A 13,212-nucleotide genomic window follows, 5' to 3' on the forward strand; every position below is an offset into this window, starting at 1 on the left:
GGCCAGAGAGGAATCACCATTGCTCTGAACTGCTCCGCAGCTCCTAGGGATCCATTCCCTATGACAGCTTCTTAGGTGCCTCAGACCAGGCATGTCCCTTCCTTTTCAGGGTCTCAGTTTCTTTATCTCTAAAATGGGTGGGATTTAAGGTATCTTAAATATCTTGCAGTCCCTGACATCTCTCTCACTTCCAGGTTCGGACCCTTTCTCTCCCTGGCCTAGCAGCCCACCCTGCGCTGGATGTTCCTAGCTCCTGGGGTTCTGGTGTGGGCGCTGTCCCAAGGGAATGAGCAGTCCCTCTCACAGAGTAAGTGCTCTCCAATTCACAGCTCTGGGCCCACCCCACCTCCAGGGCCCAACAATAGGCCCCTTCAGCTCTAGGCTCTTGCTGAGGGGGTTGGGGGAGTGGGGTGAGGCCTGAGCTGGTAGGCAGGGCGACCAGCTGGGCGGCCTCTGCCCAGCCCTGGAAGAGCCCTGGGAGTGGCTGGCTGCTGGGAGCCAGACTACATCCTTCCTCTCTTCCCGGGAGCCTCGGCTGCCGGGCCTTGGTGCCGGGAGGATGTTTGGGCCAGAGGATGGTGAGAGGCAGCTCTCTGCAGTACCCTGCATCCCAGCCCTGTCACTCGGGCGTGTGGGGTGCATGTGTGCAAGAGACCCAGGCAACTGCAGGAATTTACCCACTGTCACACTCGAGTGGTGTTTATGTGCGGGGGAGGGATGCTCCAGGAATGTATTAGGGCTCTCAGCGTCCTGTCTCTGGGTGTCAGGGTTGGCACACTGGTCTTTCGCTGGTGGAGCATGAAACAGCTAAAAAATACTTTCAAGGGCTTCCCTGGTGGGGCAGTGGTTGAGAGTCCGCCTGCCGATGCAGGGGACACGGGTTCATGCCCCGGTCCGGGAAGATCCCACATGCCGCGGAGCGGCTGGGCCCGTGAGCCATGGCCGCTGAGCCTGCACGTCCAGAGCCTGTGCTCTGCAACGGGAGAGGCTGCAACAGTGAGAGGCCTGTGTACCCCCCACCACAAAAAAAAAAAAAAACTTTCAAGACCAAGTTGGTAGATGTGCGGAGGTACTGGGTTCAGTGAGGGCCTGTGGTTGTGGTGTTTAGTCAGGTTCTTTCCTTTCCTCTCTGAAAGTTACACCTCCTTCTCTGTTGGAGTCAAAGGAGATGAGGCGTAGGAGGGTCCCTGTATCTGGTGTGTCTGCCCCTGCTTCTGTGCCCTGCCTTCCCACCCTCTGATCCCCCTGTCTCCCTCCTCTCTCTCTGCGAGGCTGGGATGCCTGACAAAAAAGACCTCCTGCCCATCGATCAACGCTGTGGTATCCCCAGCTCTCCCTCCGCAGTCTGATGAGAAGGCAGCCTTCAGTCAAAGCTGTCCCTCTGCCTTGAGGGACTGCTGTATTGTCCCCGGGGCTGAAATAGCTTTGTGGGAGCAAAGTAGCTTAGTGGTTCTGGGACAGGAGTAGCTGTAATGAGATTGGCTGCCCTTCTTCGCATGAAGGTGCTTGCTTTTCTGGGTTCGAAATAATGGGGGGAAGCAAAGCCAGGGCCGACAAGGGCAACCAGGCTTATTCCTGGTATTCACTGGACATAAGGTGGTACCAGCTCACTGGAAAAGAGACAGGCCTCCTTTCCTCAGTGTCTGTCACAAAGGCTTGAAGTCCCTTTCAGCAAACTCTTTTGACCAGGTGCCTTGCCAGATTCTTCTTTCAAGGTGACAGATATAAACAGATGGTTACAATGTACAAACCACAAGAGGTACGTACATAGGGCTCCCTCAATAGAATTATGTATTAATACAGAGTGCTACAGAAATAGCACCCTTTAAGGATCAGAGCATGATAGATAATTAAAATTTTTTTCATCCTTTTGGCTATTTTCCACGTGTAGTATTATGTGTTTATACCACTCTTGTTTTCAAACATACTTTAACAAAATAACATGGGAAGCAATGGCAAAAAGAACCGTTTGGGGATAGGAAATGGGAATTTACAAAGGAGATGACGTTTTCTTTGGGTCTTGAGGGACCCAAATGTGTAGGAGTTCATCATGAAGAGAAAAGAGTATCACAAAGAATAGCTCAAAGACATTAAAATTAAAGAAGATGTTGTGTCTAGGGAAGGGCAAGTATTTGACTTGGTTGGAATATGGAGACGTTTTGAAGGAAATGATAAGAGTTGGAGGTGGACAGATAGGCGAGGGATGGATCCTGAAGGGCCTTGTATTTGGCTCAGTGAGGAATTACAGAGGACGTAAGCAGGGGAGGAACTTCGGATCCGTGTTCAGATGACAGTATAAGAATAGGCAACTACGTGCCAGATGCTGTGCTAAGTGTGCCGTTCGTGATCTCATTGAGTTTGCACTTTCTGAAGGACGTACTGTTTATTCCCATTTGCAGATAAGGAAATTGAGGCTTAGAGGTTAAGGCGTTTGCCCAGAAGTCGTCTGACTAGAGAGTGATACAGCTAAGATTTCAGCCCGGGTCTGTCTGACTCTTGTCCCAAAGGTATCGATGGGAGGAGTAATGAGGAGGCAGAAACAAGATTTTGTGGCCTGCCCAGTGGGGAAAGAAGGGAGTTATGGTTGGGGAGCCAGGGGTGAGGTGTCTAGCCTAGGTGGCTCGTGTTGGCTTGTGATGTTTTCAGTCAGGGTATGAGAGCACACATAAGCTAAGTTTAAGGCGGGGGTTGATGAGCTCAATTTGGACATGTAGAATTTATGGTACCTTTGCATCCTCCTGGTGGAGCTGGCTGTAAATGTCTAGAAGCATGGGTGTAGAGCTTCTAGAGCTCAGGAATGGAGAAAGACAGCACATGGTGCTAATTGGAGCCCTGGGAGGAGAGGAGGTGACTCCCAGGGAGGGAAGAGAAGGAAGGGTGAGTTCCAAAGTCTTAGGAAATATCCACAGTTAAGGAGAAGCGTGAAGAGCCCTCAGGGTTAGACTCAGGGCCTGTGGGCTCAGCGCTGCTGGCAAATATGCCTCAGGCTTGACTGTCCTCAGGGCCTCAGCTGCCAAGCTCCCCTGGAAGGGAGTGGGCCACTGTGGCCTGGAGATGGAGAGGGTGTGGACAGCCATGGTATGTGTCTGAATCACCCCCTTCTCTCCCTTGGCCTGTGGCCAGCCTCCTCCCCAGACCAGTGTGATTTCAGACCTGGGATGACCTGAAGGTGTGGGGTTACCTGGTACAGTTCTCTCTGGGATGAAGTCCCAAGGGGAACCAGCCTGGCCTTGGTCCAGAAGCTTGGGCGCTGCACACAGAGGGGTGAGTTGAGGTTGACTGGGCTTGGTGGGGCTGGCATGTGTAGGCAAGATAATCCTCTGGTTGGGAGAGGAGCCATAAGCCCCCCTCCTTCTCCTCCCCAATATGTTGTTTTCCCTCCAGGGCCTGGAGGAGAGGGAGGGCAGAGATACGAGAGAGCTGGCCTGGCATATATTCCTGAGAATACGGTAGATTGTTTTGGAAAAATCTTCTTGGCCGGAAATTACATGTCACGTCTGCTCCTCTGTGTGGATTTGTAACTTGACTGATGCTGTTGGAGAGCCTGGGGGAGGGGAGTGGACGGCAGAGGCAGGCTGGTTCCTGGGCCACTACCGGCTCCCTTTAGAGATAAGGGGGCAAGTTGTAGACCAGAGGGTATACATGTGGGGTGGATTCCCCAAATCCTAGAGGCAGTTTGGATCTTGTGGGTATCTTGTAATAGGATGGCTTTCGGAGGCAGGGGCCTTGTGGAGGGAGGAGGTAGGGAGAAAGCAGGATGGGGGAATGGTTTAGATCAGACTCTTTATCCAACCAGGAGAAGGAGGGATCTGTGGGCCTGGCATTTTCAGCCTCTCTTTCTCGACGGCCTCCTGAGTGTTCCTGCAGCTGCTCCCAAAACCAGTTTCTGCCATAGCTGCAGTAAGATGCAGAGGAGCTTCTGCCTAGAATAAACACCCTGCCTGGCAGGGTCATCCCCTATGCCAACGCGCTTCAGCTGGAGAAGGAGCTTTTGAAGAGAGTGAGCCTTATGGGAACTCACCTAGTGCCCACCCGGGGTCTCCTTCCTTAGTCTTGAGGTGGAGTGTGTGTGTGTGGGGAGGGGAGTGGGGAGTAGAGGTGTCTCAGCATTTCCCTCCTCCTCTGCCCCAAACACCCAAGGTGTGAGGGTGCCCTGAGCTCACCCCTAAATACCTGGTACTGAGGAGTCAGTGGATGCTTCAGGTGCCATTGGAATGAGAGGGTGTGCGTGTGGCACCTTGGGGCCTCTGCCGTGGGACTTCCTCCACTAGCAATGTCCTCATCCTGGCACTGGGTGACAGCCCTGCGTGGACACGTGTTGGAGCAGCTCCTGCGGGAGGGAGTGTGGGTACTCGCACTCTTCTGAGCCCAGAGAGGTCAGCCACAGTGCTCTGCCCGGGCCGAGCAGTCTTGGGGGCGGGGCGGGTGGAGGTGCAGGCGGGGAGAAGTCCAGGCTGGTGAGAAGAGGCGTGGGCTGCGGAGGGCTGAGGTCTCCCTCCCAGTGCGGATGCGGGGGGCGTGGCTTCCACTGCGGAGAGGAGTGGGCTGGGCAGGTTCCCCGGGCCTGAGTGGAGTGCGGAATGGCAGCGCACCAGGGAGCCTGGCAGGTGGGCGCATGCTTGGAGCTAGGTGGAAGCTGGGCTGGTGGAAGGAGAGGGGTCTAGAGGGAGGGGTCTCAGGTCGAGTTAGGATGGGGGCTTCTCTTCTGTGAGCTTCTTGGACGGACCCCCCCCCTTGTCATGGAGTATGGGGGCCCTTGAGTCCCCAGGACCTGATCGGTGGCTGTGGCTCTCTGGGGTCCTGCAGGCGGCCAGGGGCCGAGGGGAGCTGTGGCTCCGTCGTCAGTGAAGGTGCAGCCCCGCACCTGGCTCTCTGGGGGGGCAGCCTACGCTGCGGAGAGGCGGCTCCTTGGAATGGAGCCTGTGCACGGGATTGGGGGAGGGGCAGCCGCAGGCCCAGCGGGAGAGACCGCTACCACCAGGCTCTGCTCCCTCGCTCTGGCTGCAGGTGGCAGATACGGGGCTGTGGGGTGCGTGCGGGCCCGGGGACTGGGCCTTCCCTTGGCTGAGGTGCTTTAGCGGCCCCGGCCCTCCTTGTTGAGGATGCTCGAGGCCCGGCCCCTCAGGACGCAGGGCAGTGACGCTGCCGGTGCGCTGGAGGGGCGGGGACTGCGGGAGGGCTCTGCTCCCCTCCCGGGCCCTAAAGCCCGGAGTTTGGGTTCCAAGGGTGAGAGATTTGCATATCTGCGCCTAACTGGGGCCGAGGAGGGACAGCAGGTAATAGGGGAAACCTGGGGGATAGCCAGGTAGCCGGGCCCTAGACCGCATCGTCTGCTGGTGAGCTGAGGGGAGCCTTTCAGGAGTGAGGGGTATCTGTGATCCTGGCCCCAGGACAGATCCTGGGGGCTGGGATGCTGGGTAAAGAAGGGTGATGTGTTTGTGTGTGGGGTGGGGCGGGGCGAGTCAGTGGCGGTGAATTCCTGTTGCTGACATCTGCTTCAGTATCTCTGAGTCCTTGGGACTTGGGACCCAATTAAGCTGCCCTTTGGGCTTGCTTCATCGCTGCAGGGGAGCCCCGAAAGCACTGCCAGGATGTGGGTTTAGTCCTTTATGGACACTGAGTCCCTGTGCCCTGGACATTCCCTCTTAATGGCTTTATGAATCTGCGTATTAAGCCAAATGTCCCTGTTTGCTTTGGAAAACATGATCATGGTATTTATGGGTCGGCTTCCCTTCCCCTTGGAGATCAAGCACTTTCTCTCTTGACCAGTAGAGGGCAGTCACTGACAGGACGAAGCGGGGTGGGGGTGGCGGTGCAGAAAGGTGGCTGTTTTCTGGGGCTGGGAGAAGAGGTCTAGGAGCTGGCCTGACCTCTGACCCCTGACCATGCTTTGCTTTTCTCCACAGCCTCCCACAGCTGTATTGCTGAGCAAGCTACTGAGGCTTGTTCTTACCTGATGTGCAAGGGAACAGGCAGGCATGGGGTTCCGGTGGATTTGGGGCACATCTTTCAGGGGGTGGCTATAATTTTCAGTCTGGCCATTCCAATCCAGCAGTCCCCCAACTTGCGGTAGAGGGAATAATCCTGCTTAAATTGTCCCTTGAAGTCAGGTTCCTGGATCTCCTTCAGAATGGTGCTTTGTGGGAAATAAGCAATAGGCTTCTCTGTGCTGTGGGCATTGTGAGCCAGCGTTTGCGGGAAAGTCAGCTCCAGTGTGACCTTGACCCGACTTCATCTTGTCCATTAGCTCTGACTCCATTCTCAGGCTGGTGATTCACTGGCACTGAAGGGAGGCTGCACCTGGCTGGCCTCACAAGCTTTGGGTGGTGGTGGATGACATGACAGGGGGATGGGAAAGAGGACTGATTGCTGGGGGTGTCCCATTTCCCCCCTCCCTGAGTCAGATCTGGAAACGGCTGCCCCTGCAGGCACCTCCCCGCCAGGGAGGTCAAGCACTGAGAGAGAGGCCCTGGAAAGAGCCTGGGATGCTGACTCCCCAAAACTCAACCCCAGCTGCCTACTCCACCAGCCAGCTGGGACTCCCAGAGCTGGTGGCCAGCTGGATAGGGACAAGAGAGCAGTGTGCAAGAAACAGGGGCTCCCTGGGCACGGCTGGGAGGGGGGTGCTGAGGGAGCCTGAGAGGACTTCCTGCAGCTGTCAGGTGTGTATGGGGGCTGTAGCGAGGGGGGTGTAAGAGCAGCTGGCGCCCTTGAGGAGGGCCAGAGGGATCACTTGTCAGCTCTAGGAATGTGTAGGTTCCACGGGGGCTTCATGGGGTGACTGCAGTTCCCTCTAGCTGGGGCTGTTGTCTGTGTGTGTAGGTGCTATTCAGGAGACATCCTATGGCCCGGAATCCTCTAGCTTTGGCTGGGGGCATCGCAGGGTTTAGGGGCATATTTGTGTGTTTTGAGGGGGCTTTGGATCTTGGCCAGCTGGACTGGGAGATTCTTCCCCCCACCCCGGCTCTTGGCTGGACTGCCCCGCTCTGGCAGGCTGCCGGACTCCTATTTCCGTCGGGCACCAGGGTAACAGGGCCACATTAGGGCCTGAGCCAGGAGACGCCCAGCCAAGGCTGGGACTGGGAGATGGGGGAGGGTCTCCGAAGGGTCTGCCTGCAAGGTCCAGGACCGACTCTCTGGTGTCCAAGCCCCCAGCCCAGGCTGTGCACTAAGCCCTCACAGCCCCAGACAAGCGCGACGGAAGCCTCTTTGTATATTGCTGCCTGATTGACCTGGCCCCCACCCTAAAATCCCAGGGGTTGTCTGCAGCTCTGGGGGCTGGGGTGGAAGCCAGAGACAGGGGCCTTGTGTGCGGGGAGGAGGTGGGGGCAGCGCGGGTGGCTGGGAGGAAGAGTCCCCCCATTCCCGCCGCCCTCTTGGCAGTGATTCAGAAAGGTCCTTTTTCAGCCAGTGTCAGAGCTGCTCAGCTGTGGAGGGAGGGGGGAGGGAGGCGGGCTGTCGGGGGAGCCAGGGAGTAGGGCTGGAGCCGTGACCACTGCGCTGGAGAGAAGACAGAGAAACAGGACCGAGGACCCAGGCTGCAGTCAACTGAGAGAAGAACTAACTCTCTCCTGCCAGGGTAGCCAGCTGTGGAAACAGCTGTAGAGCAGAGAAAAGGGGACCACCCTATTCTTCTGCTCCATTTCCCACCCCTGGTGTGGGATTTGGGGGGTCTCTGGGGCAGACCTCTGGCCACCTTCACTTCTGGGCAGAACCTGAAATTCAGGAGCTGAGACCACTGCCCACCCCACCTCCCTCGGGCCAGAGCCCCGGTGACCTGGTCAGGGGGTCCAGCTCCGTGGAGATGCCAGCAGCTCGTCGGTTCCCTGGCCTAGAGCTCTCCTTCCCTCTTCTGGCCAGACTCCGGCGGAGACTCTACACAGTGAGTGGGGGGTTGCGGGCGGGAGCTGGACAGACTGAGAGGCAGCCCTGCGCTGAGGGCCAGAGAGCAGGACCGGGCTGCTTGACAGGGGTCCAGGGCCTCCCTGCTCCAGCGGCTGCATTCTTGGTGGCGAGTGCGTCAGGAGAGTGTGTGTGGGAAGTGTGCGTGCCGGCCATGAGAGCCACACGTGTCAGACACAGGTGTGTGGACGGGGCTGTGCTGGGGGCAGCCGCAGCAGTGCTCTGTGCTTCACCGACAAAGACACGGGCTAGAGAGGGAGGGAGGGGAGGGAGGGGACATGTCCAGGGTCACCCTGGGTGGGGTGGTGGAGACCGGACAGGGACCCTGGCTGCTTTCTTCTCACCCAGATCCCAGTGTTCTCTCTAGTCTTCCCCCCCACACACGCACACCCCCACCCCACGCAGAGCAGCCCTGTTCCTGGGGTTGGGGAGCAGGGAGAGGAGGACCCAGCTGAGCAGGGAGATTTGTTAGCTGGTGTTTCATGGGTAAAGGAACAGGGCAGACTGTGCTTTCTAAGCAGCTTCTTCAGGGGAGTGGCCTCTGGGTCTCTCCCAGCCTGGACCACACAGGGCAGGGCTTGGAGCTGTTCTCAGGAGTGGCTGCCTCCTACCCCCAGGAGGGTAGGAATGAGTGGCCTGGAGCCCTGGGATTCGGGGACTGGGGAGGAAGCAGTGGGGATCTTCAGACCACTTGCCCTGGTGGCCAGCCTCTTCTTGGGCTGAGCCGTGTAGGGGGTGGGATCCTTTTGCTCCAGGGATGGAATAGTGATGGCGGAAGTGCTGGCTGGCCTCTCCTGGTCACGCCACAGAGAGACGGGGCCTAGGTTAGTGATTTTCACAGGGCACCTTTGGGGCTTTCTTCTGGAAAGCAGTGGTGCCCTGCCCTCTTAAGTCCACACCCCCTTGTTTGTAACAGATGGCTTTGCTGTGGATAAGTGAATTAATACAGCTAAGTGCTCAGAACTGTGCCCAGCATGTAGTTAACTGTAGTTGAAGTGTTAGAGTTTTTATTTTTCTTAACTAAAATTAAGAGAAATACAACCTGTTTACTCTGTGTGTGTGTGGTCAGTCAACTTAATGCCTCCTGTAATATAAAGGAGAACCAAAAGGAAATCGATTGTAGCATTTCTTGTATTCTAATACGTCAGTACAATCTGACATTACCAAGCAGTCAGATGCTAAGACCTCAGGTAGAACCAGCACGGCAACATCTACACAAGTGCTGACTGAGAGGAGAGTTTTGAAATAGTAGGATGGGCTGCCTTCAGTGATATTTTTCTGAATGGTGGACAACTTCTGCTAAGTTCCAAACAAAGCAAAAGGCCAGTTTTCCCTCAGTTTACACAGTAGCTCCATTCCAGGAAAATTCAGTCTGTATTAACACTGTAAAAATACTTTCTTGTTCATATGTAAAATGGGATTTGATTTATAATCAGATGATTGTAAACAAATTTCTCACCTGCATGAATTAAGTTGTATGGGATTTGGGACAGTGTGTGAGTCCCCCAGCCACCCACTCAGTGCCACTAATGGTCCCCCAACACTGTGACAGCCAAAAATGCCCCCTAGGGGGCTGTATGGCCCTCATGAGAACCATCTGAGTGAAGGGTTAGGGCTTAAAGTTTGGAAACCCCCTTCTGGCCCAGCCACTTTGGTAGAGGAGCCAGGGTTTGAACTGAGGGCTTCTCTTTCCCAGTGGTGGCTCTTTGTACTGCCCTGAGCTGCCTGGGAGAGTCTGAGCTCCTGGCACTGGGTTGGCAGCACCGCTGGGAACTGTGAGAGCAGGAGGCTCATGCTGGTCCCAGGCTGTGAGCACCTGCTCTCTTAGTGCGACCTGTGATGAGCGCTGGGGGACAAGGCCACCTCCAAGTCGGGAGGAGGGGGTCTTGGGGCAGCTGGCCTTTTCCCTCATCCCTGTCTTCTCCAGTGGGGATTGAACACGGGTCAGGGGCTGGCCAAGCCCTCAGCTCTGACGGGTCTTACTCGGACAAGGATGGGTTTAGTGTAGGGCTGCCTAGCTTTGAGGGTGCCACTGGCTTCTTTCTCTGGGCCCCAGAGGGTGTAACAGGTCTGGTGGCCCCTTGGCTGATTGAGGCCTGCATGTAATTTTGTTTGACCAGCACAGCATACACGTGTGCTTGCGTGTGTGTATTTCAAACTTGAATTAGTTGACATAGTTCAAAAGTCAGGAGAAAGATCTAATGTCAAGTGTAAACAAGGAACAGAATGGTGTGGGTAATGGGTGAGTATTTGTGTGGGGGAAGAACGCGTAAAAGTCATGAATGGCAGCCGACTTTGGGGGTGGGGCCGAGGTGGCCGTGCGGCAAGAGAGGGAGGAGACTTTACGGCTCTCGTGTGCCTTTTGAATATCTTACGTGTGCGTATAGTACCTTTTCAAAAAAAATTTTAATAGCGAGATTTTACACGTCGATTCAGATTTCTGGTATTTCTTGAAAAAGTTGAAAGCTTTGACCACACTGGGCCAGAGTCTGTTGTGACAGCCGTTGACAGCAGTCTGAAAGCCCGCCCCAGCCTCTGCCGCTCCTTCCCTCTGACCCTCCTGTGGTCCTGGAGGTGTTTGTGTGCTGGCCTGCGGAGGGGTCTTTGGACCTGGGGGGAGGCTTATGCGATGTCAGGCACTGAGAGGAAAGTAGCTAGAGCTCATCTAGTCCCTGGGGGGTCCATCAGGTCTGGGGAGCTCATGGATGGGTCTCAAGGGGCACTGCACCCCCAAAAGTTTTGTAATTAAAACGTTATGAATAAGGATGCATCTGTTTTCCTGGAGACACACTCGATAGTTTTCATCAGATTCTCAAAGGCCTTGTGACAACAGGAGCGTTGAAGAGCCAGTGGGGAACCGGAGAACAGAGTTTGATCTCAGTTCACTCGGCCATGGATGGCAGATTTGGGGAGTAAGACCCTAACTCCAGGGCCTGGGCTGTGTCCCAACTGCCCTGATTCTACCCTTGCTGCCATAGGAGGAGAACAGGTGGCTACAGGCTCTTCTGTACAGCTGTTTTGGGGAGCAAGAAGGTGGTGTGAGTCCTTCCCCACAGCACATAGTAGGATGTGGGTGAGCCCAAGGCAGAGGCGGGGTCGCCAGTTACCTGCCTGCATCCCGTGGTCCCTGAGCCATTCTTCTCTCCCCGCAGAGGCTGGGGAGCAGCAGCATGCAGCCGGAGGAGGGCACAGGCTGGCTGCTGGAGCTGCTGTCCGAGGTGCAGCTGCAGCAGTATTTCCTGCGGCTCCGCGACGACCTCAACGTTACCCGCCTGTCCCACTTTGAGTATGTCAAGAATGAGGACCTGGAGAAGATTGGCATGGGCCGGCCTGGTAGGTGGGGGCATTGGCCTTGCCTGTCGTCGCCCCACTGACCATTTACCTCCTCTGTCCTCAGGATCGGCAACCGCATGGAAGAGCCCTCCCCCCTTTATTCCGTGGGGTGGCAGAGCTGAGAACTCTCACTGCCTGTCCAAGAGCCCCCGCGGTGGGGCAGAGGGGCATCAATAGATGCTGCACACAGTGAGTGCATGAGAGCAGTTTGCAGTCGTGAAGGTGAATTGGAGTTTGAGGAATCTTACTTAAATTTCCGGCTACTCAGGATTAACTACACACTCTGTTTTGTTTGTGCAGACATTTCTAGGGTGTATTTCTTCCATCTCCTCCTCTTTTATAAATGTAGAATTGAGTCTGTTCTGAACACCAGGGGGGTTAGTGTCCAGAGGTCTGTGGAGAAGGGAAGATAAAATCCTTCAGATGTTGGTTTGCTGCTTTTCTCCCCATCTCTCCCTTTCTCTGTCTCTCCTACAAAGATCTATTCTATAAGTTGAACTCTTTTTTTTTTTTTTTCTATGTGTTTATCCTGAAAGTAGTGACTATAGCTTCTAGAAGTCACGGTGTTCCTTGTAGAACATTAGAAACTTTTGAGTGCATTCAGCCTGAAATAGCTAAATAAGTAATGGTGTGCTAATTTAGACACTGACTTACGCTGCTTTTAGCCTAGAGAGTTGATATCTGATGCCAGTAACATAATAAAATTTTATGGGAGAAAAACTCAAAATTGGGGAAATTCTGTCCGTTACCTTGATTTATTTATTTTTTCTTGAGAGTTGGCATAAGAGCACTACTGTTCAATTTTGGTGGTTAAATACCTCCATCCGGTTCGAGAAGAATTGCCTAGAAGTGGAATGCAGTGACCATCTGGTTAATGGCAGCCCCTGGTTGGTGGGGATGGCTTGTTTCCTTGGTGTCATCGTGCTGGGCAGTGTCTAGTGGTGGACTCCCCCCAGGGTGACCGAGGAAGCCTGCGATGGGCAGCAGCCTCTTGGGGGTGTGAGCGCCTTAACAGCACGGGTTCCCCTTCCTCCCCGCAGGCCAGCGGCGGCTGTGGGAGGCTGTGAAGAGGAGGAAGGCCATGTGCAAACGCAAGTCCTGGATGAGCAAGGTGGGTGGACAGGGAGGGACGTGGGAGGGGTAGCTCACTGGGGCCTCCTCTGTTGTCATCCTGAGAGCCTTCCCCCACTCCCCGCAGTATAATCTCACAGTTTGTACAGACCTCCCACCTCCGGGGTCTTATCGGGCAGGGTGCTTGTAGAGCTGCCTGGCTAAGCGTCTGTCTCCGCTGGAGACGGCACTGAGTGGCCTGTGTGTAGCCTTGGCTTCACGTCCCCTCCCGCCAGGCAGTGGTGCCGGGCATGGAACAGGCGCTTGTTGACAAGTGTGCTGTAACTTGAGCCCTCGCTTTGCCTAAGTGTTGGGGCCGGTGTCCAGTGTGGGGCGGTGGGACCGTCTGGACCCAGGACGTCTTTGCTTCCCTCATCCCGCACCTCCCTAGTCTGTGGAAGGTTTCTCTGGTCACCGGGCCCCACTGACAGCTTCCTTCCCTAAGGCCCGCCCCCACCCCGTTGCCCTAATTTGGGTCTCTGGAGTGGTGAGTCCCAGGTCTGACTCAGGGGAACTTTGCCCATTGTCTGGAAGACAATGTGAGAGGAAGTGAACCAGCCGGGCCTTCCCCCCACTTCTGGCCTCAGGGCTGGGGAGAGGGGCGGGCAGTGCAGAACAGCTGGATCTGGGATTGGGCCGCAGAGATTTCCTGGCTGTGATCTGGCAAGGGGCTGTCTCTTGGGATCCTGTGGCCTTTTCTGGGGACACTGTCCTGGTCCCTTGCCCAGGTTTTAGGGGAGGATGGGTGTGTTGGGGCGGGCGAAGGCAGGAGGGAAGAGCCACGCGGTGTGCAGGATTCAGGGGGCCTTGGAGCTACCACCGACTCACAGGATGTCCCCGGGCCAGTCGGTTGACCGCTCCAGACTT

The 13,212-nt window shown here is 55.7% G+C and overlaps 1 protein-coding gene across 24 annotated transcripts in view; it reads left to right on the forward strand.

Moving 5' to 3' along the window:
- The window catches only part of TNK2 (tyrosine kinase non receptor 2), a 39,115-nt gene that overhangs the window by 8,613 nt on the left and 17,290 nt on the right, over positions 1-13,212 (forward strand). For 12 of the 24 annotated variants that reach the window (XM_067738564.1, XM_067738565.1, XM_067738570.1 and 9 more), the window contains exons 1-3: positions 5,126-5,276; positions 11,055-11,235; positions 12,276-12,346. In XM_067738564.1, the coding sequence (XP_067594665.1) occupies positions 11,073-11,235; positions 12,276-12,346 (234 nt within the window). In that variant the 5' untranslated portion in view covers positions 5,126-5,276; positions 11,055-11,072. Of the gene's footprint in view, positions 1-4,454; positions 4,608-5,125; positions 5,277-7,435; positions 7,883-11,048; positions 11,236-11,299; positions 11,458-12,275; positions 12,347-13,212 lie in introns of those variants that run through there. The other 12 variants (XM_067738575.1, XM_067738578.1, XM_067738584.1 and 9 more) reach the window with 9 other exon arrangements.

Source organism: Pseudorca crassidens, chromosome 5 (assembly GCF_039906515.1).
Source record: "Pseudorca crassidens isolate mPseCra1 chromosome 5, mPseCra1.hap1, whole genome shotgun sequence".
NCBI classification, from domain to species: Eukaryota; Metazoa; Chordata; class Mammalia; order Artiodactyla; family Delphinidae; genus Pseudorca; species Pseudorca crassidens.